The sequence below is a fragment of the Silurus meridionalis genome, chromosome 15 (genome assembly GCF_014805685.1).
Source record: "Silurus meridionalis isolate SWU-2019-XX chromosome 15, ASM1480568v1, whole genome shotgun sequence".
NCBI lineage: Eukaryota > Metazoa > Chordata > Actinopteri > Siluriformes > Siluridae > Silurus > Silurus meridionalis.
This window is the reverse complement of record NC_060898.1, coordinates 9,037,211-9,059,208: the sequence shown is the minus strand read 5'-3', so window position 1 is coordinate 9,059,208 and position 21,998 is coordinate 9,037,211. Positions and strand designations below refer to the sequence as shown.

General features: G+C 35.3%; 2 protein-coding genes across 3 annotated transcripts; one reads left to right on the top strand and one right to left on the bottom strand.

Moving 5' to 3' along the window:
• Positions 1 to 1,106: 1,106 nt before the first annotated feature.
• On the top strand, positions 1,107 to 7,598 carry rexo4 (REX4 homolog, 3'-5' exonuclease). The gene is made up of 8 exons (XM_046868716.1): positions 1,107 to 1,595; positions 2,295 to 2,593; positions 3,519 to 3,683; positions 4,016 to 4,209; positions 5,270 to 5,358; positions 5,511 to 5,585; positions 5,678 to 5,752; positions 7,056 to 7,598. The coding sequence occupies exons 1-8, from the start codon at positions 1,383 to 1,385 to the stop codon at positions 7,185 to 7,187; spliced, it is 1,242 nt and encodes a 413-aa protein (XP_046724672.1). The 5' UTR covers positions 1,107 to 1,382; the 3' UTR covers positions 7,188 to 7,598.
• Positions 7,599 to 10,030: 2,432 nt separating this feature from the next.
• Positions 10,031 to 19,860, bottom strand: cacfd1 (calcium channel flower domain containing 1). Of its 2 annotated transcripts, none has more exons than XM_046868402.1 (5): positions 19,210 to 19,860; positions 11,436 to 11,508; positions 11,169 to 11,294; positions 10,868 to 10,975; positions 10,031 to 10,562 (listed from the first exon to the last, which is right to left on the bottom strand). In XM_046868402.1, exons 1-5 carry the CDS (start codon positions 19,319 to 19,321, stop codon positions 10,472 to 10,474), a joined length of 510 nt encoding a protein of 169 aa, XP_046724358.1. In that variant the 5' UTR covers positions 19,322 to 19,860; the 3' UTR covers positions 10,031 to 10,471. The 2 variants fall into 2 exon arrangements, with proteins under 2 accessions (XP_046724358.1, XP_046724359.1); XM_046868403.1 differs by having other exon boundaries at positions 10,545 to 10,684.
• Between the last annotated feature and the right edge of the window lie 2,138 nt (positions 19,861 to 21,998).

Genomic DNA, 21,998 nt, shown 5'->3' with positions numbered 1-21,998 from the left:
CAGCAGTATTAACTTTGCAGGCCCTGGGCAGTTTAATTTGACATGGCAGCACACAGAGGCTGAAATCTGATTGGACAAAAAAAATCTAACATCTACATACATGTACTGGAAGCAGTGCAGCCAAGAGAAACGCTACAAAATTAGAATAAACTGTTGGGAATAAATTAGTACAACTTCATGGAAAAAATATTAGAAATTAGGTTGTAAATGTAGGTCAGTGTTTCTGATAGTGTTAAGACCAGCAGAGAGGACTTTGCTGGCCCTGACCACCCTCCACTGCAAAAACCAATCCATGGGGTCAAATGATAAACTATTATATATATTTTATATTATATAATTTTCTATAATCATTTTTCTATAATAATAATATCCTGCATATGACTGTGTAAAAAGCAATGGGTACACAAGGCTGTTATGACTGTTATTTAGTTATCATAATGGGAAAACCTAATTGTCTGTTCACTGTTTTTGTTATTGCTCACTGGTTAAAAGACACCAGAACTAACAGAGGTAGCATTTTGACCATCCTTCACGACATTTCTTTTATTCATTAATCTTTAATGTTTTCCTACATGCAGGACCGCTTTTTATTTATCCACATCAGAAATTTTCAATAGCCAGCCGCATGTTTTAATCCGTCAAATAAAAGCAATTCTACCAGAAAGGGGCACTGTAATACAGACATTTATTTTTGCCAACGCAATAAAAATCAGAATAAAATAGGAAACCCGGCATGTATTTTTTTTTTTATTATTATTTTTACCTTTTAACGTATTAATTACGTTTTAATAGAACATATCTCGTTTTTAAAGGGGTGATTTGTCAAGAGAAAAAAAATGTATAGTCAGGATTGATGTATTAAGATAAGCATTGCTTTTCTTTTAATTGTTTAAAAAGCTTCTTAATTTAAAAGTCAAATTTAAAGCTCCATTATTTCAGCTAAAACACACACAGACTTCCCACCTTTATAGTGAGTAAGTCTTAAAAATTATACTTTTTATACACGTATTTAACAATAGTAACTCAACTAATAATTTAATTACGCGCTTGATGCAGAATCATGCGGAACTGTCTGTCTCCTCTGACCGGACTGTTGTAAATGTTACACACAAACCGGAAAGACTGACTGCATGGTTGGTACATGCTGTAGAGACAGTTGTACGTGTTTGCACTCAGATTTCTTTTTATTAATAGAGACATTCATTTAAATATTCATTGTTTTACTCGGCAGTCTGTTATCGGTCGTCGTTATCATTATAGCTTTAAAAAGAAAAACATTGATGGCCTAGATAATGAATGTTAGTGTGAACTTTTTCGTGTATGTGGTGGTTTAAGCAGAATTAAACTGCGTGTTAATTTTACTTTTTAATCCACTGTTAGAAATGTCTAAAGCAAAGATAAAGGAGGCCACTTCGGCTATTAGTATACAAACAAACAAGCAAACTAATTGCGTGAAGGGAAAAGACAAAGCTGGCAAGAAACGAAAATACTTCTACCAACACATGGAGCCTAAAGCGAAAGAAGCGAAGAAAAACGCATTTCTTCCGCCCAGAGATTCTGCAGAGTTTTCGGCTAACTGGAAGACTCTTCTTATGGTGAGTAGATGCGACACGGTCACCTGTATGTAGGCATTAATGTGCCTGTAAGCATGTTTCATCATTATGCATAAATCCCTACGAAGTGGCCACTGGTGTAATAAGTTAGTAATTAAATGCTTTATTAAAATAAAAGCTTTGTCACATGTTAGCACAGTTCTCACACAGTTTCTTGAGTTGTCCACATCCATTTCTTTGCAAGCATTTGCCTTAATTCTTCTGCTTAATGACTGCCTAAATCTGTTCAAATACATCACTATATACAGTCCTATCTGAAAGTAATTGAGTGGCAAGGACAAATCTTTTACCTTTGCTATTAACTGAAGAGCTTTGGGTTTGAGATTAAAAACTAAGAAACTATGGAACGACAGATCTGAATTTCATCTTCAGTTTTTTCCAATATTTACAGTGTGTTCAGGCCCCTTGACTAGTTTCATAATGGGCCTTGCTGTCCCAATACTTTTGGATAGGACCGTAAAGTGTGAAAGCATATAGAACTTTATTGGTACAACAATAGTTTATAATATAATAGTTCATAAATAGTAGCTAATTGTAAAAGTTTAATGTTTTATTCTTCAGAATGGCATTATATTAATGGGATATGGCAGATGCCCTTATCCAGAGTGACTTACACTAAAAGGTTATTGACATACAAAGTGGAGCATGGTTTGTGTAATTTGATGTTCCTGTGTGTTGCAGGTGCTCAACTCAGAAGAGAACTCAAATGCAAAAAAGCTTTCATCATTACCTATTAAAGAATCCCACAAAGTTGCACAAAGCATAAATGAACACACACAAAAACCAGCACGTAAAGACTTAAATAAATCATTTAACAGGGGGAAATTGCAAAAATCCAAATTGACTGGAACAGTACAAAGTGGGAATCATCCTAAACAACACAAAACTGAAAAGAGGATGATGAACGATGAAGAGGCAGGACGAAAAAAAGAGAGAGACAAAAAGAAGAAATTTGAAGAGTTGGAAAAGAAGCCAACGGAGTATGTATACGTTCTTTAAACATACTATCATGCATATTATATGTTTTTAATTATTAAGTTGATTACATATTTAATAATATTTTATCTACAGTGACTAGTAGATTTTGCTTAGAGTTAGCCATTGCATTGGATTGTTATGGCATTACGTTCAAGTAATAGATCATAAAAAAAACCTTAGTTACACCGCTCTAAGGAAGATTGCATTACATTTACAATTAAATACAATAATGATTTTTTTATGCTTGTTGCATGGATGCATTTTTTGTCACTTAGGCTCCAAATAAGCTCAAGACACAGTGGGTTTGTTTTCTATTTTAGCTGTATGACTGAAAATAGAAAAAACTCCTGCCCATGTGCTCAAGTACAGCCAATAATTGGCAAGCAGTTTAAATACTCTCATTACATTAATATCACACATAAGTGGTCACTTGTACCGCATTTTCTCAGGCTCAATCGCAGAGTGAACAGGAAGGAATAGCAGATTGTAATCAAAAAGTGTAAGCGGAAGCTACACAATATACTGCGTTAAATTAATAGAAATCGATCAGAAACAATAAAGAAAATGACTTTACAGTTGCATAATTGTTTATTAAACTGGATGCCTTTACACCCACCAGAGGAAGGATGTTTAAAACCAATGAAAAAGTTTGTACACTTGCCTGTTAATGAAGATTCCAGCTTGAGGAATTAATCTGGACATCATCTGTGAGATTGTACTTGAGCAGTCCACAGTCTGTATTATTACATTTTTTTTAGCTTGATCTGTATATCCTGACTTGACTTGCCTACTATCTGGAAATTCAACACGGGTACTTCACTGCTTGCATGGTTTGAAAGATAATGGGTTTGAAAGATAAATTGCTGAGCCAAACTATGCTACATATCTGGTGAAAACCACTAATAAGCTCTATCTTTTCCTCTGAAGGGCAGAAATCTGGTTTGATGACGTTGACCCTGATGACATTGAGGCCGCTGTGGGCTCGGAGGCTGCTGACATTATGAGGAAGAGGACCGGTGTGACTAAAACAGATGCTAAAGATACACAGCAGAGCACAGAAATGTTGCTAGTCAAGAAGAGCACTTGTGATGGGTACAGAAGAAAATCTCTGAATAACTGCTTTTCCTCGTTTCAACTCTAGAGAGAAGTTGTAGCAGCTTGTCTTCTGCTAAGTGTTGTTGACAGAAGACAAGCTAATAGACTACAGCATATGATGTATATGATGGAACACAGAAGCTAATTCCCAAACTGCAGACTACTGGTATAACCCATATTGGTTGTTGCAGTTTGGATGTAGCCTGTGACTATTTTTGATGACCTTCTTTGACCTTTTTGTGTACTGGTATTTCTAGCTAGTTTTTCTAACAGGAATTGTTTAGTTATTTATTTAGTTTTTCTTCCTTGCTGCTTATCGTGATTGACAGATTGACACGTGCTGTTGCTATGGATTGTGAGATGGTCGGTGTGGGTCCTGGAGGAGAGGAAAGCATGCTGGCACGTGTCTCCATTGTAAACTACTTTGGCAAGTGTGTCTATGACAAATATGTTAAATCAACACAGAAAGTCACCGATTACAGGACAGCCGTGAGCGGCATTCGGCCTGCTGACATCCAGCACGGTGAGCAAAAGAAAATGTTTTTTGGTATCATAAAATATTAAGCAGGTTTAATTTCTTAATAATCTTAATATGTTAATAATGACCTTGTTAATATTGTCATCTGGATGCCCAAATATCGTAATAGTTTTATTGTAATGAGCAATCATTGTTCACTTCCTGTGCAAAATATTTTGCTTTGATTTATTTTTAATTGCTTCTAGTCATTTAGTAATGCAACTCCAGTTGAAGCCCACTGCTAAGTTCCTAAGTTAGAAACTATATAGTTCAAGCAGAATATACATTGTCTGGCCAAACAAGTCACCATCTGAATTTAACTAATCATATAGATAAGAGTTTTCCATTGGGTTATAACCGATGCAGTGCCTAGCTTCTCATTTCACAAACAACCAGGTTGGAGAAATGAGAAAACAACTAAGGAGATTGCTGGATTTAACCACTAAAATTGGTTTAAAACCTGGAAGTATAGTGGTGAGCCATCATCTTGAAGAAATGATTGGAGATTACTTAAATGTTTGGTTAAATCAAATTTTATAAACAGAATTCACAGCAGGGTTTTTTTTTTTTTTTTTCCTTCTTCCTGATGACACAGGCATATTCTAAGATGACAATGCCAGGATTCATCAGGCTCAAATTGTGAATAAGTGGTTTATGGATCATGCGACAGCATTTTTTACATAAAGATTGGCCACCACAGAGTCCAGTCATTAAACCCATTAAGAAACTTTGCAATGACTAGAGAACACTTTATGCAGTGGGTTGACTCTCTTTAATTATTAGTAAGATCTTGCCAAGAAATTAATGAAACGGTGAATGTACGGTGAACTGTAAACAAAGGAAAAGGTGGTCCAACAAAATATTAATGTGTATAATAATTTTTGCCCATGCAGTGTATTATTATTAGTGATAATATGCACTAAATTGTTGTGAAATGTACATTTAAATAGCAACACCTCTTGATACCTCTTTTTAAAAAAAAAATTGTTGATTTGTTAGTGATGTAATACATTTGCTGCACATTGTATCTTTAACTGGTATTCAGTTCCAACGGTATGTTTTACAGGGGAGAGCTTCAAAACAGTACAACAGGAGGTGGCAAAGATACTGGAGGGACGAATACTAGTTGGACATGCCATCCATAATGACTTAAAGGTACTCGGTGTACACCACTGAGTTTCATGCTGACTATATATTTTATGTATGTGTGTGTGTGTGTGTGTGTGTGTGTGTGTGTGTGTGTGTGTGTGTGTGTGTGTGTGTGTGTAAAATATTGAAAGATCTGCATTTTTTTTTCTTTCTTATAGATTTTATTACTGGATCACCCAAAAAGAAATACAAGAGACACTCAAAAATACAAACCATTTAAGAAGATAGCGAAGGTAGTGACAGTTTTCTAATCATACTTTAAATAGATTTTTTTTTCTGTTTAATGTTAATATCTGTTGAATGTCTGTTTTATCACACATGACAGAGTGGACGCCCGTCGCTGAGGGTTTTGTGTCGGGAGATTCTGAATGTGAAAGTTCAACAGGGAGAGCACTCGTCTGTATGTATCTTTTAGTTTAATTAAAGTTCACACATACTGTCTGAGTTGTGTGTTTGTGTGGGGGTGCAGTGTTTGTGATCGTGCATGTGTTCCTCTTGTGCTACTCATAAGCTTTACTGTAGTTGGCCAGTGGATGCGTAATATAATTGTAGCATTTTTTTATTTAAGTGTGTAGAAGTATTGGAACAGCAGATCAGTTCAGCTGTACACTGCAGACATCTGGCTTTGAGTTCACTAGACGAATGATGAGAGAGCTCAGAATTTCAGTTACTAATTTTTTATATTTACATATAGATGTGGTAAACAACTTAGTGCAACGTTTCCCAACCTTTGGCAACCATGGCTTTTTTATTCCAAGACAAATTTTCCAAAGGCTTGGTGATTTGGGGGTCACAACTAAACACAATAATGAGTATTATATTACTATTATATTTCATTACACATATGATAAAAAATTTAACTTATCTCATTATTATACAGAATCAGTGGGATCTTAATTAATCAATACAAAAAAAAACACTGTGACTGAAATAAGTGTGGAAAATTCACATAATCAGTCAATAAAATGGAAATTAAATAATAATTTAAAGGTTTTTATTATTTCTGTACTAAATGATTCATGGTACTGGTCTTTGGAAAAATTATCTTGTGTGAAACTGGTCTATGACATTAAAAATAATGTGGTTTGGGACCCTTTAACTTAAAACTTGGCACCTTCGGTTGAACCCATCCAAGTAATGGAAGATATTGAACCATTGGTGAATGACAGGTTTTACTGTATGTCCTGTTACATTGTTTAGAAAATCTGGTTTGAGCCTGGCGTTTCACCTGTGAGGACTTTTTTGTTAAAAAAAAAAAATATATATATATATATATATATATATATATATATATATATATATATATATATATATATATATAAGATTACTAATCTTTATTGATGATTTGGAAAGACTGCATAAAAATATTGGTTTCTAATTTATAAAGAAATCCATCCCATCCAAAGTGAGATCATGCAACAAGACACCCATTTTACATTTTTTTTCTCTTAAAAGGAAATCAGTGGTCTGCTTCCAAATGTTTCATGTTCTGTGTGGATTAATACATTTAAATGTAAATTTCAGGAAATGAAAGCTGTTATTCATATTTATCTTTAATCTTAAACCCATATGTCTTCAGATGATAGAGAGAAAAAAAAGGAGTAGAATTGACTTTGCCATTCTAAAACTTTTGGAACACACTGCATACATTGGTACTAAACACATGCTTTGTTATTGTGCATTAATGCACGTATATATTCTAGGTCCAAGATGCTCAGGCTACCATGCGTTTATACACACTGGTGAAGAAGAAGTGGGAGACAGAGCTTAAAGTCAGCAGGACTCAGAACATGGACCAGAAAAGCTCTTGCAAACCCAAACCAAAGCCAACTTGAAAAAAAAACTCAAAATCCAAACACAAATGGACAATGGAAATTAATAAAATGCAGCTAAAACAAAAACACACACCACGGTAAATGAGTTCCAAGTGACAAGTGTGTCTGTCACATTACATGAATGCAGAACTTACAGTTTTGTCAGACTTAACATCTGTCCTGGCATCTCTAATATTGGGTCAGTTTAAGGATCGTATACACATCATAGGGGAATGCAGAAGTGAATAATATGCAATTTCACTGGTATATTTCTTTAATTTTGCAACCCTATACAAATGTTTCACATATTTGTGCATACATAAAACATATTTTTGATTTTCAGAACTAATGGGAACTTTCTCACAGTTTGTTTTGTTATTCATTTTATTCAGTCATTTTAAGTGCTTTTTATTAAAAGACATGGACGCTGTATATGTGTGTGTACACATGAGTCTTATATTAGTACAGATGGAAAACATTCTTTCCAAATTTAGAATATACCTATTGAATTTTTAAATGTAAGTAGTAACTATTTGTAAAATATCAATCTATGATGGTGCTTGAAACTCTCTAAAATTGTTTATATTTAATGCATAAATATTACCCAAAACATCCAATTTTCCAAAGTCCCAAAAGTAGAAAAAGTGAATGCAATCAAACAAATTAGATAAATTATTTTTGTTTTGTTTTTTTAATCAAGAATGATTTAATATTAAAAATGTTCCAGTATTACATATCTGTGAGTGGCACATTTTTCAGTACAGACCAGCTTCAATTCTGTTATGATGCTGGATTTTCTCATCTATTACTTAAATCTAACTTATACAGTGTCAGTGGTAACATCTTTAAGTTAACAAAAACTCTCATCAGGGTGATGTGGAAACCAATTTATTATTTAGTATTGCCTTTTTAAATAAAGAATTAGGGCCTTTGCTGAAAAAGGTAGGAGATTTTATTGTCTGAAACATGGGAACAAATATGAATTTACATAGATTTCTATGATTACACCTAATGGACATGCACACAACCTAAGAGAACACAAACAAAACCAAAATAAAACAAAGAAAATGACCATTATGTTTATTCATGTTTACTTAAGAGATCTAGTATTTTACCCTTTATCCTGTGAATCAGTTTTAAACACTTCAAACATCCAACTGGCTTCAACATGTTTTTTTTATTCAGTATTAGCAATATTAAGATTGGGGTGAGAAGGGAACCTAGCAGAACAAGACAGTTAGCATGTTTATACATTGTTCTAGCTTCCGCCACAGTTGGCAAGTACATTGTGCTATATTAACTATGTAATTATACATTCCGTATTTAGAACTGACAGGCTTTGAATTCTTTAAAAACACAACTCAACTTGTGTCGATCAAATAATTTGGTTGCAGTTAGACTTCACTGACTAGCTTCATTCACATATATATATATATATATATATATATATATATATATATATATATATACATATACTGGTTCAATGCTGGTATAAATAAATTCTTAGCTGGCTAATACCTAGCCTTCATCTTGTGTTTTTGCTCCTTATACAGGCTAACATTTAAAAGATTACATTCTAACAAACTCCAAAATTGTGCCTTGCCTAGTCAAGCATGGTGGTGGTAGTGTCATGGTCTGTGGCTGCACAATGCACAAGTGCTGCTGGTACTGATGAGCTGCAGTTCATTAAGGGGAAACATGGATTCCAACATGCACTGTGACATTCTAAAACAGAACATGATGCCCTCTATTCAGAAACTGGGCCGAACAGCAGTTTTCCGAAATAATGACACTGCCAAGATGATAACGACCCCAAACACGACTGCTTTGCTGAGGAAGCTGAAGGTAAAGCTGATGGAGTGGCCAAGTATGTTCCCAGACCTGAACCATATTTAGCACCTTTGTGACATCCTCAAGTGGATGGTGGAGAAGTGTCATGTGTCTAGCAACCAGCAGATCAATGATGTCATTATGGAGGCGTGGAAGAGGATCCCAGCAACGACCTGTACAGCTCTAATGAATCTCATGCCCAGGAGCATTAGGGCAGTGCTAGAAAACAGTGGGGCTCACACAAAACATTGGCACTGTTGTGAAAACTATTGGACACAGGTGTGACATTCACTTAGGGTGTACTTTTGTTGTGAGCTGTTTTGACAATGGCTGTATGTTCGTTATTTTCAGAGGACAGTAAATCTGTACTGCTATACAATCTGCATATTGACTACTTTAAAATATATGTAAGTTTTATTTCTATAGTATTGTCCCTTGAGAAGATATAAGAAAATGGTTGCTGAAATCTAATCTGTATATACAACACCATCATAATGGCAGATTTAATACAATTTTGACTGGTTGTTAAAGTTAAGTGTAATAACACTGTTACTTGCAGATTTTCTACATACTAGATTTCTAGTCCTTCTACACGTTGTAAATAAAGTTAAAAGCCAAATGCTAGCTAGGTACATTTTTGTCATTTTGGGTGCATGTGCTCTAGCTAACTAGCATTATGATCTTTCATGATGATACTAGCATGATGATTTTTAAAATGCTTAGGAACAGTTTATTATGACTAGCCACTTTAACATATGCCTTTAACTACCTAAGTCAAATTTACAGTTTCACCAGTTCCATTTAAACACCACAATGGGAAAATGTATCATTTAGGAAGTCATTGCATTATGTCTGTCTTTGCATGTATACACACACACACACACACACACACACACACACACACACACACACACACACACAAAACCCACTTCCATTTTCAATATAAAATATGCACCCAGGTGTCACCCTTAATCATAACTATAAAACTCTGAAATTTCCATTCCACACTGAAATAAATAACATCTCTGAAAATGTTCTAGTCACAGTTTTAATCCACAAAGTAGAGAATTTAGGTGAAAAATCACACATCACAACTTTCAACAGCTGCAGTAAGCAAAGGCTTGAATATGCATCAAAAGAGAATTGAGAAAAAGTCAGTAACATGCATTCTGGTTTTCAGTTCAGGTGACTCTGTATGAGGTTGGTTAAGTTACCGAAACAATTATTTCAAATAAATAAAAAGGGAAATCATAACCCTTGCAGAGCACCCTTGCAGCAGATAATAAATTCAAACACCAAAAATGGAATATACAACATGATAATTGAGAGACCATAGATCTCAGCCCTGATGGAAAAGTACATTTTAGCATGAATAAAAATCACATCATGAGTCTACAAGAATCTTCCAGACACAGAGATGGAGAACAGGATGGGAGAGGTAGAAGAACGAGAGGAAACGGAAGAAGGCAGAGGATTCACGGAGCTGAGCCATCTGTCGTGCCGGCAAGTTTTTCCTCATCAGCTTGTTTCTGGTGCTGCAGCCGAGCGTAGCTAACCGCGTCCCCCCTTAACAAATAAAAGGCAAAACAGGGACACAGCGGGAAAAAAAAAAAACATATTGAGGGTAAGTGTGTGAGTGAGTCAATGTATTATTGGAGTATAAGCCTGGAGTCAGTCAAAAATTAAACCTTTTGATGAGCAAATTATGACGTGTTAATGGTAAAAAAATTGTGAAAAGGCATTTTAAGTTGGTCATGAGACAAAAAAAAGAGGAAATATTTAAATATTTACACACAATCATGCACATTTATCACAGCATATAGTATAATATTATTGTCTAATAAATTTTGGTATATCAAGAAAAGTCTCACTTCTTTCCAAGGGAAACAAGTCCATAAAGCACTCCAGTTGCAAAGGCAATAGCGTTCCCAAACAGTGTAGTGATGGACAGGCTGAGAAATACAGGGAACAGTGCCATCCTGGTAGAAAAACAGAGTTATAATTAATTACTCATTCCATTGTCTTCAGTGTGGAGTACCAGGCACTTCCGAGCAAAAGACACCTTTTGGTCTAAATTGAAAACAACAAGATCTTTCAAAAACATTTTGCCTAGTATAAACAGAAATCAGACCTGTATCACAATACAGTAACAAACTGCTAACCTACACTTACCCACAGTAAAGCACTGCTTTCTGCCACGGTCGCATCCTGTCCGCTCGGTCTGCCACGGCATTCGCAAACTCCACAAACTGACAGCAGAATGGGACTTCACAGATGAATAACACACATGCAGTCAATCTGCAAATACACAAGTGGTGTTTTGATAAATATATGCTGAAAATATTCTCCTGAAGTGAAATTTGCCGATTATGTCTTTATTTTCATGTTAAATGCCACATACAAATGGAATGAACTGTGTGTATGTGTGTGTACACTCACACCATCCAGACTCCTGCAGCGATATTTAAGGGGTACACAGTTACACAGTTCCAAATACCCATCACAGCACAGGCTAGAGATCAAGAGGGAAAGAACATGTAACTCAATGTGCAGTAAATCAAGCAACATATCAAATAAAGATTGGTTACACCAATAATAATAAAAACACACACCTGACTCTAGTGTATATATATATATATATATATATATATATATATATATATATATATATATATATATATATATATATATATATATATATACACACAAACCCAATTCCAAAAAAGTTGGGACACTGTACAAATTGTTAATAAAAAAGGAATGCAATAAGTTACAAAACTTATATTTTATTTACAATAGAATATAGATAACATTTCAAATGTTGAAAGTGAGACATTTTGAAATGTCATGCCAAATATTGGCTCATTTTGGATTTCATGAGAGCTACACATTCCAAAAAAGTTGGAACAGGTAGCAATAAGAGGCCGGAAAAGTTAAATGTACATATAAGGAACAGCTGGAGGACCAATTTACAACTTAATAGCTCAATTGGCAACATGATTGGGTATAAAAAGAGCCTCTCAGAGTGGCAGTGTCTCTCAGAAGTCAAGATGGTCAGAGGATCACCAATTCCCCCAATGCTGCAGCGAAAAATAGTGAAGCAATATCAGAAAGGAGTTTCTCAGAGAAAAATTGCAAATAGTTTGAAGTTATAATCATCTACAGTGCATAATATCATCCAAAGATTCAGAGAATCTGGAACAATCTCTGTGCGTAAGGTTCAAGGCCGGAAAACCATACTGGATGCCCGTGATCTGCATCACATACAGGAATGCTACAGTAATGGAAATCACAACATGGGCTCAGGAATACTTCCAGAAAACATTGTCGGTGAACACAATCCACCGTGTCATTCGCCGTTGCCGGCTAAAACTCTATAGGTCAAAAAAGAAGCCATATCTAAACATGATCCAGAGGCACAGGCATTTTCTTTGGGCCAAGGCTCATTTAAAATGGACTGTGACAAAGTGGAAAACTGTTCTGTGGTCAGACGAATCAAAATGTCAAGTTCTTTTTGGAAAACTGGGCTGCCATGTCATCCGGACTAAAGAGGATAAGGACAACCCAAGTTGTTATCAGTGCTCAGTTCAGAAGCCTGCATCTCTCATGGTATGGGGTTGCATGAGTGCGTGTGGCATGGGCAGCTTACACATCTGGAAAGGCACCATCAATGCTAAAAGGTATATCCAAGTTCTAGAACAACATATGCTTCCATCCAGATGTCGTCTCTTTCAGGGAAGACCTTGCATTTTCCAACATGACAATGCCAGACCACATACTGCTTCAATTACAACATCATGGCTGCGTAGAAGAAGGATCTTATATTTATATAAGAAATACAAAACATGAAATTTCTTGTTCTTTATTAATGCAGTTTATTATATTAACATTTGTAAACATCAACAGTATATATTTTTAAAACAATAAATATATTTGAATAATAAATAAATAATAATCAAATCATATATTATAATTTAATACAATGCATTACAGATCATATTTTGGTGTATTTCTGGTATAGATTGAGTAGCGACAGTGACACTGCGCTAACTCTAGTTTCTTTTTTATACCCCTGGCATTGTTGTGTATGTTTTCAAGTTTAATAATGGCGGAGGTGGAGACTAAACAAACTTCCGCCACTTAATACGTTTCTGTGAGAACTCAGATTTTACCTATGTCTCGCAGTACGAATACGTGTACCATTACAACCTCTAAATTAGGGCTGAAAAAATTCCTTAAGTAACTCGAGTAAATCGATTGCGAAAATACATTGAAAATACATCTTCGTTTAGTCCATTTAACTACATACGGTGTATTGCATTTCCCACAGATCATTATTACTGACGCACCACCCGCTAAACTCTGGCGTGCTCTGGACAGGTAACACACAAGAGATGCTGTAGAACAGGGAGAAAACAGCAAAGGTTGAGGAGAAGATTCAGGCCAAAGGAAACTGCAGAAGATTTCCAAAGTTTGGGATAATTTCAAACGAAAACATAAAGAAAACAGCATACTTTTTTAAAAGTAATTTGAAATAGATTTTTATATATTTTTAATTATACAGTGCATTTTTATAGTAGGTAGTGGAGCAAATTTTTAAAGCTGGCGATAAATAAACGTATTTAGTGCGGGGACAATTTCAAGCAGCTTCTTTGGAGACATGAATCACCAGAGAGATTTTATCATTTAAATCCATAAGTAAGAATAATATAGAGTTTAATTAAACAAAAATGTTCCCATAACCTACTCTACACGATCACTGCGCAGGGACTTTTTGAATGTGTTTGTATTTGCATTTTGATATATGGCAATTAAATGCACTAAATGGGTTTCATTTTCCCAGTTATTCTTGTATGCAATTTCAGCAATAACATTTTTTTTTTTCAAAAAGGTAACAAAATTAGTTTAAGACAGCTGTCTAATTTTTTCTCTATTATTTAGTATTGCTTTTTAATAAAGAAAAGGTACTACTTATTACTCGATTCATCGATGGAATACTCGTTTCCAAGGAAACACACACAAAATTAGTTTTAATAAAAAAATATAGCATAAGAACAGGACATGCTGAGATTGTCAGAGTTAAAAATAAAGATTTTGAAGGAAATGATATATATTTTCTTAAAACTTTGCCTCCTTAAAAAAAAACCCACCAATAACAGTCTGGCAGATCTTAGGCATTCTAGCTATCAATTTTTCAAGATAATCTGATGAGATTTTACCCCATGCTTCCTGGAGCATCTCCCACAAGATGGATTGGCTTGATGGAGTCTTCCTCTGTACCATATGGTCAAGCTGCTCCCACAACAGCTCAATAGGGTTCAGATCCAGAGACAGTGCTGGCCACTCCATTACAGTGAGAATTCCTGCTGACTCCTTATTCTTTAAATAATGCTGACACATTTTGGAGGTGTGTTTTGGGTCATTATCCTGTGGTAATGATAAAAGTCATGATAATGATAAAAGATACGGCTTTTCCTTTATGTTAATTCTGCCATGAAAGTCTCCTTCACTGTTGATGCTGACACTGGGGTGTGACAGGTACTATTTAGTGCAGCTGCCACTTGAGTACCTGTGAGGCATCTTTGTTTTAAACTGCACAATCTTAGATATTTGTCTTCTTATACAGTTGTGCATCGAGGCCTCCCACTTCTTTTTCTGTCCTTGTTTGAGCCAGTTTGTGCTGCTCTCCAAAGGAAGTAGTTAACAGCATGATAAGAAATGTTAAGTTTCCTTGCACTTTCTTGCTTTGAGTAGCCTTCCTTTCTAAGGACAACAATAGATTGACGGTTCTCTATTGAAAGTTCTTTCTTTCTGGCTATTTTGAACCCGTAAACAAACAAACAACTGCTAATGTTCGGATACAAAACCAACCTAAAGAATGCCATGCTCCCTTGTTTGCTCTTTTAATACATCGGTTCTCAGCTGTGCAACACAATTGCAAATGGGTTTTCCCATTATCAATTAGCCATATAAAATGATTAACTTGAATTAGCAGCCATACCAGGAGATTGATGCAGAGAACTGACAATTGCTAATAATGGGCCTCTATTCTTTATAAATCATTTGACTAACTTTAATTATGTGTGAAATGTATAAAATGTTTGTGAATTGCACTTTAAAATGTTTTTTTGTTTTTTTTGGAAAACAAAGAAATTTGCAAGTGATCCCAAACTTTTGAGCGGTAGTGTATCACAAACACTATAAGCCACCAGATGAGAACTGAGAGCTATTCATGCAGACCAATGACAAACACACACACACATTTGTATACACTACCCCTCTGTGTCTCTGTGAATAAACTAATGCTGTAAAAAATTTCCTCAGTCCTCCTCAATTCTGTGTGGGGTGTGTATTATGAGAGTGTGGAATCTAAATGTCATATACACGCAAGTATTGTGAGTAAGCTAGTCCTAAAATCAATTTAAATCTTGTTTTAATGTCCTGAAGAGGATTTTTTTAAGGCACAGGGAGATTTGGATTTTGCAGCTATTAAAAATAAAATTATTTTTAGATTTCTACAATAAATAATTTCAATAAAAATTCAATAATTGTTTAATACAACCAAGTATGAAAATCCAGACTGATTTCTTAAGATGTGTTTAGTATAGCCTTATTATAGCATTTGAGACTCAGACACAGTCTCAGAGTTTAAGTCGAGGCTGAAAACACATTTATTCTGTCAAGCCTTGTGTCAGTATGTTTCTCTTAGGTAATGTAGCAGATCTGGAGGGATCATGGATATAGTGTACGATGAAATGGGATATTGGTATGCTGTCGTCCCCTCACACTCACTTGTTCACTCAGGTTTGTTGAAGGTGGTGTGGCAGGCTGTCTATTATCCCAGACATTCCTCATGACTGTGTTACCTTCTGGGTTTCCCTTTTAGTTATTCTACCATATAACTGTCTGTCTGTCTGTCTGTCTGTCTGTCTGTCTGTCTGTCTGTCTGTCTGTCGAGTTAAACATGCTCCTGAGGTACCAGTGACCAGTGTTTCTGTCCCTTTTCCCTCCTTGGATCTGCCCGCTTCGTCCTGGCACCGTGCCTCTGAATGGGGTTCTCTTCAATTGGAGGCCATTCTGTGCAGCTGGGGATGGTTTGCCATGGTTCACAGATGGGGTTATAAAATTATGGAGCAACACAGGAGCTTTGGGTGGATTTAGACTGTTACTGATGTCAACAGTATGCTACAATCGCTCAGGACCACAAGTCGCATCAAGTTTAATCACCTCTCACTGCACACCTCAACAACGTTTAACTGTAATAAACGGACAGTCTGTGCCACCCAGATGAGGATGGGTTCCCTCTTGAGTCTGGTTCCTCTTAAAGTTTCTTCCTTCTGCCATCTCAGGGAGTTTCTTCTTGCCACAGTCACCACCAGCTTTCTCATTAGGGACAAACAATTATTAGGAACAATATTGTTCATTCTTTATCTGTGTAAAGCAGCTTTGAGACAATGTCCATTTTTAAAAGTGCTATACAAATTTTTTTTTTATTTAATTAAATACTCAACAACGCACCCTATGTTTGGGAATTCAACAGCTAGGAAAACCCTTTGTTACCATTTTAGAATCAGAAACATCTGACTACTGAATTTCTTTTCCTTTGTTTCCACATTATTTCTGATACCTTAATTTTGTTAAATACACCTGGTTTGGAAGGTACTGGTTTGGACAGTATAAAGCCCACTTTAAAGAAAATATTTACATGAATGGCCAATAAAAGCATCATATAATAGTAATATAGTAGTAATAATATTTTGTTGCACCTACTTTATTTATCATGGCATTGTTCCAACAACCTTATGCAATAACACATTTAATCAGCTCCAATCAGAGTTGCATAAATCTGTGGCCGAGATCTTATACTGAGGAGTCTTTTCACTCAACAAAGTCTTCTACAGCACATCCTAAACTTTCACTGGGTAAAAATTATTCAATGTGTAAAAATGATTGCTCATGCTCTCTGAACCACTCTTTCACAATTTAAAGGAATCCTAACATTGTGATATTAGAAGATGGCTGTGCTGTCATTAATGGGAACCTGGTTTCTCAGTACATACAGGTCAGCCAACTTCATTTTATTGCCACATAATGTTGCTGGGCTCCAGAGGCTTAAACAGTTCGCACTATGCACCGCTTCAGTGTGGTAGACAGTGGTCTACACTGATGATAAAAAAATGACTCACTTTATGTTGATTGCAAAAGTATTTTGTTACAAATGTCCTACATTTCTGATTTCGCAGGAGATACAAATATATTTTATTTTAAAAATATAATATTATAGTTAGAGTCCACCAGTCCACCATGCAACTTATTGTGTTAATGATTATATTCAACAATGCTGAATTACAAGGAGCAGATTAATGTAAGCCTGTAGGGTGCCTTGAGTCAGAACTATTTTAAGAGCCATGCTTTTATGTAAGTAATACAACAAGGTTATATTAAAATTACATTAAAATTCCTGTTATATTAAAATAATCATTGCCAGAATGTTAAGTTAGACACAACTACAAATTATATTATGAAATGCCTGTGAAATAAGTTTAACATTATTTAACACCACAACATGTTTGTGGAAGTGTATAATTGACAGGAATAAAAGTAATTTCTGAGGACATCAGAAAAGAGTTGTTGGCTAGAAAAAATTTAAAAAAACAATCTCAAAAGCTTTTGGACTTCACAAATCCACAGTGAGACAGAATGTGTACAAATGGTGTACATTTAAGTTCACTGCTACCCACCCCAGGAGTGTCTGATCAACAAAGACACATTCTTTTGCTGCATTTAGCCAGGGCTTGGCATTATTTATGGAACAATAAATGTAGAATTATACCAACACAAATGAAAACGTCAGAGAATCTGTCCATGATGTGCATCTAAAAAAAAATAGGTTTATGCATTAAGACATTACCCATAAATGGTTAAAGAGGACCAAAGTAAATGTTTCAGAATGGCCAAGTCAAAGTCTTGACCTTAATCAAATAGAAATGTTGTGGAAGGACAAGCAAGAAGCCTGAAACAAGTAGTTAATGTGAGGAAACCCAGCAACTTAGTTGAAGTCATTCTGTACTGAGAAATGTGCTAAAATTCCTCGAAGCCATCGTGCAGGACTGACCAACTATTAGCAGAAGATGGCCAATAAAGATACTGCAAGCAAAGCTTCAATACTTTCGCAACTCACAAATTTTATTTACTGTATCCCAATGACAAAATTACGAAAAATGATATTTTTTTATTTGCTTGATTGGGTTCACTTTGTCTACTTTCAGAACAACGTTTTTTTTTTTTTATGTTTATGTGCAGTGACTTACATGTGACTTTAACATGAAGGGGTTACTGCAGAAAGTGTGTTAGAACATTTGCAAAAATTTACACCTTGTTGCTGAACCTCTTTCAGTTTTTAGAACAATGTCTCACAATCATAACTGTGAACTCCGATTGTGTTATAAACAATAAACATGTCTCACTATCTTGCTTTAAGTCCTGCATCCAAACACTCCATTCTTCATGTTTTCCAATGTGATTAATTGCTCAAATGCTTAGTGTCCAAAAATTTGCCAATAAGTCTTTTTAGACTCTTTGCATTCAGATCAACTCAGTGGGGATTATCTGCACAGTCTCCAAGACAAAGGGGCTGATGCTGAAGATGTGCAAACATTTCAAATTGTAAGAACCTTTTTGTTGTTACTTTTAAACAAATGTTTTTTGTTTGTTTGTTTGTTTGTTTGTTTGGTTTTTTTTTTATAAGCAGACATTAATGGAAGTCCTGAGCTTAAGATGCCATGTCAGCTTCCATCAGTGTGTAAATCCTGAGCAGGCTGACATTATGCACTGGCCAATCAATGATTACTATTGTTTTCAACATCACTGATCAACGCTGTTTGTCGAACCCGTGCACATTTCTTTCTTTTATGTATATCTTCTTGGCATATTACAATACAATTTCCATTGGTATTTTTTCTTTTATTATTTTCATGTCTTTAACAAACACCACTGCTTCTTCCATCAGTGTTTTTGATAAAAAAAAATAGTGAAATATATGAGACAAACTGATTATATCTGAGGTTGAGAAATTGTGTAGATTTGTTAAATTCTTGATAGCATTTTTACAGCATTTACGCGCTAAATTACAGATGCATTGTGTGTGTGTGTGTGTGTGTGTGTGTGTGTGTGTGTGTGTGTGTGTGTGTGTGTGTGTAAAAATTACACTTACAGATTCCACCCAGTACGGCAGCAGTCTTGCATACCCACCGGTACCACCAGGACATGCCATCCCCATCGTTAGCTGTGTTCTTGTTCGGTGCTGCCACTTCCTCCGAGCTCATTTTACACTTATTTAATTATTCAGGGAGGCGATCTCGCTTACAGATCCACCGGGAACAGAAAAATGGTGGCGTCAACACTTTACGTGTCTATCACGACGTTTTTTCTCTCCTCTCCGACCTGCGCAAATTGTTGTTTCTTCTAAAGCCGCAGGAGCTAAAAATAGTGACTGACAAATGTTCAAGTTGCGCAAGTCAACACACAAGCAACGAATACAAATAAAATAAAATATATGTTGCCACTGCCTCTATCAGCTCCCTAGTAGCTGCTTACAATACGATCGGATTTGTCTGTATGCGGCTTACTGCTTGATCGTTGTCACACACAACAGCTGATTAAAATCCCTGCCGAACTATACAAAACACACAATTCCTGTCGTTCTGGTATTCCACTCAGATCTCGATCGCTTTAAATAGATCCCCAAGTCAAACTCTGCGCCTTAACAATACATTTAATTACAGAGCCGCAGTTCAGTAGCCCATTGTTTCTTAGACTTATTCCGGAGGTTCCCCTGCCTGCGTTGGATTGTGGGTGGAGCCAAATTATGACATCACGTTAAGGCGTAGTACATTCAAGGGCGTCAAACATACGCGTCGTTGCGCAGGTATTTAAGGCGCGGTTTATGCCACTCACTGGACCATAAGTTAGATTATTGATCTGAAAGAGGCAGATGTAGAGGACGGGGGTGGGGGGAGAAGAAGAAGTCTGGATAATAGGTTAGATGGAAATGCAAATTGTATCCAACAACTGCAATTGCGCATGACCAGTAAACTTTGCAATGTAATTAAACAGTACATTCTGTATTGCTTGTGCATCTCTATTACTTTTTTCCCCCACCAGTATAATTTATAATTATTTTATATTATTATGCTCAAAGAATGCACTGCCTACACACTCATCAAGCTTTAGGCTGTCAATGCAGGGTCATTTATAAATGTATTTGTTCCTAATGAAAAAGCCAGAGAAGATATTATCATGAAAAAACAAGCTGAAGAAGAAATCTTGAGAGGAACCAGACTCAAAGAGGAACTCATCCTTATGAGTGACACAGAATAGTGCGATTGTAAATATTGTAATTTCCCCTATATAGTAGATGTGAGATGTATAACTGTATACTATATATTTAAAAAGCTCAACTGTAAAGCCATTTGCTAATGAGCTTATGGGCAACTTAGGAATTTTAGAATGAGTATTATTTCTGAATTCATTATAGTTTTGATTTGAAGTTATTAACTGATTTGAGATAGAGACTTGAACTTCATGCTGTCCATACAGGGTCGTCCTCAGCAGTAGTGAGAGAGTTCAGGTGATGGAAACGCTCAAAATTTAAAATCAGGTTTATGCTTTTTTTAATTATTATTACTTTTTAGTAAAACTCATAATTATTACTCGTGTTCAAACCTTGAAAAAAAATACATTGCCTAAACACTCATCGAGCTTGAAGTTCAAAAAATGTTCAATTATATGTAAACTACTGGGAGCTGATACCTCAGTCTGATGTGTTGTGTGAGATGCTTTTCTGCTCAGCATGGTTGTAAAGTGTCATTCTTTGAGTTATAGACCATAGACATTCTTTCAGCTTTTCCCAGTTTGGTCATTCTGCTCTAGATCTTTTCATAAGCAAAGTATTTCAGCTTGCAGACTATGCACTCAAGTTTCTTTTTTTACACCATCTTGTGTAAACTGTAGAGACTGAGTGTGAAACTCCTGGTAAATTTGCAATTTCAGCAATTCTTAAATTCTTTTCACACACTGTTTTTAAGAATATAACATATGCAGAAAAATTAATTCTATATTCAGGGTTTGCACAATTCTGTTGAATGAAATTCTTCGTCAATTGCTGTATGGTTAACAAAAAGAAAGTTCATTTAATTATTGAATTAAATACTTGTTATTCATTAAATACTTATGGATTATGAGAGGGCTAAGTGTATCATCAACCAACTTTTTGCCATGGCATCTTTTTTTTTAATGCTGGCATAGCATCAATAGAGCCACCAGAATGTGTACCAGTCAGTTACAGTGTAACCATAGGTCTTTAAGCGGGGGTCTGCTAATTAATTTTTAATTATTAAAATTTTTTGTTAAAAAAATAAACATGGGTAAAAACATTAAAGATAAATTTCAAAAATTATTTTTTTCACTATTATAATTATTACATTAAAGTTTACAATTACAATTAAACTTGAACGATGATGTTCTTGTAAATTTATAATAGTCCACCTGATTGTTATAATGCAAAATCTTTTGAAAGATTTGAAAATATATGAAAATATACAGACAATGATGCATTTATTACAACAACACAGTTCTAATTGTCTTAACATAATATAACTAGAGTAATATGATTGGTGTCTATTAATATCAGCAGCTCTGTTTGACACAGGGCTTTGATATCAGGGTGTCCCTGCCCCATGTGTCTATCGCCTAAATGGTCTTTGACCTGAAAAACTTTCAAGACCCGAGGTGTAATCTATATCCCATTATACCCACTGACTATCATGTCAACTGTTTTCTTCTTACCTCACATAATTCAAATTAATTTTTTTTCTGTAATTCAGCTCTTTAAAAAAAAGCTAACACTGTAAAATCATGGCTTGAAAAATTGATATCAATTATACACTTTATGATAAAGTCTAAATGGTACGATTTAAGATCTGGCACACTTTTATCTCAGTG

What these genes read in the sequence shown, in the direction of transcription:
- rexo4 (XM_046868716.1), top strand. Translation starts at nt 1,383, where the DNA reads ATGTCTAAAGCAAAGATAAAGGAGGCCACTTCGGCTATTAGTATACAA. An exon ending in CCATCCATAATGACTTAAAG is followed by an intron (nt 5,359 to 5,510) that starts GTACTCGGTGTA and finishes TCTTTCTTATAG; the next exon opens with ATTTTATTACTGGATCACCC. An exon ending in CATTTAAGAAGATAGCGAAG is followed by an intron (nt 5,586 to 5,677) that starts GTAGTGACAGTT and finishes CACACATGACAG; the next exon opens with AGTGGACGCCCGTCGCTGAG.
- cacfd1 (XM_046868402.1), bottom strand. Translation starts at nt 19,321, where the DNA reads ATGAGCTCGGAGGAAGTGGCAGCACCGAACAAGAACACAGCTAACGAT. An exon ending in TGCCGTACTGGGTGGAATCT is followed by an intron (nt 11,509 to 19,209) that starts GTAAGTGTAATT and finishes CTTGATCTCTAG; the next exon opens with CCTGTGCTGTGATGGGTATT. An exon ending in AAAGCAGTGCTTTACTGTGG is followed by an intron (nt 10,976 to 11,168) that starts GTAAGTGTAGGT and finishes TTTTTCTACCAG; the next exon opens with GATGGCACTGTTCCCTGTAT.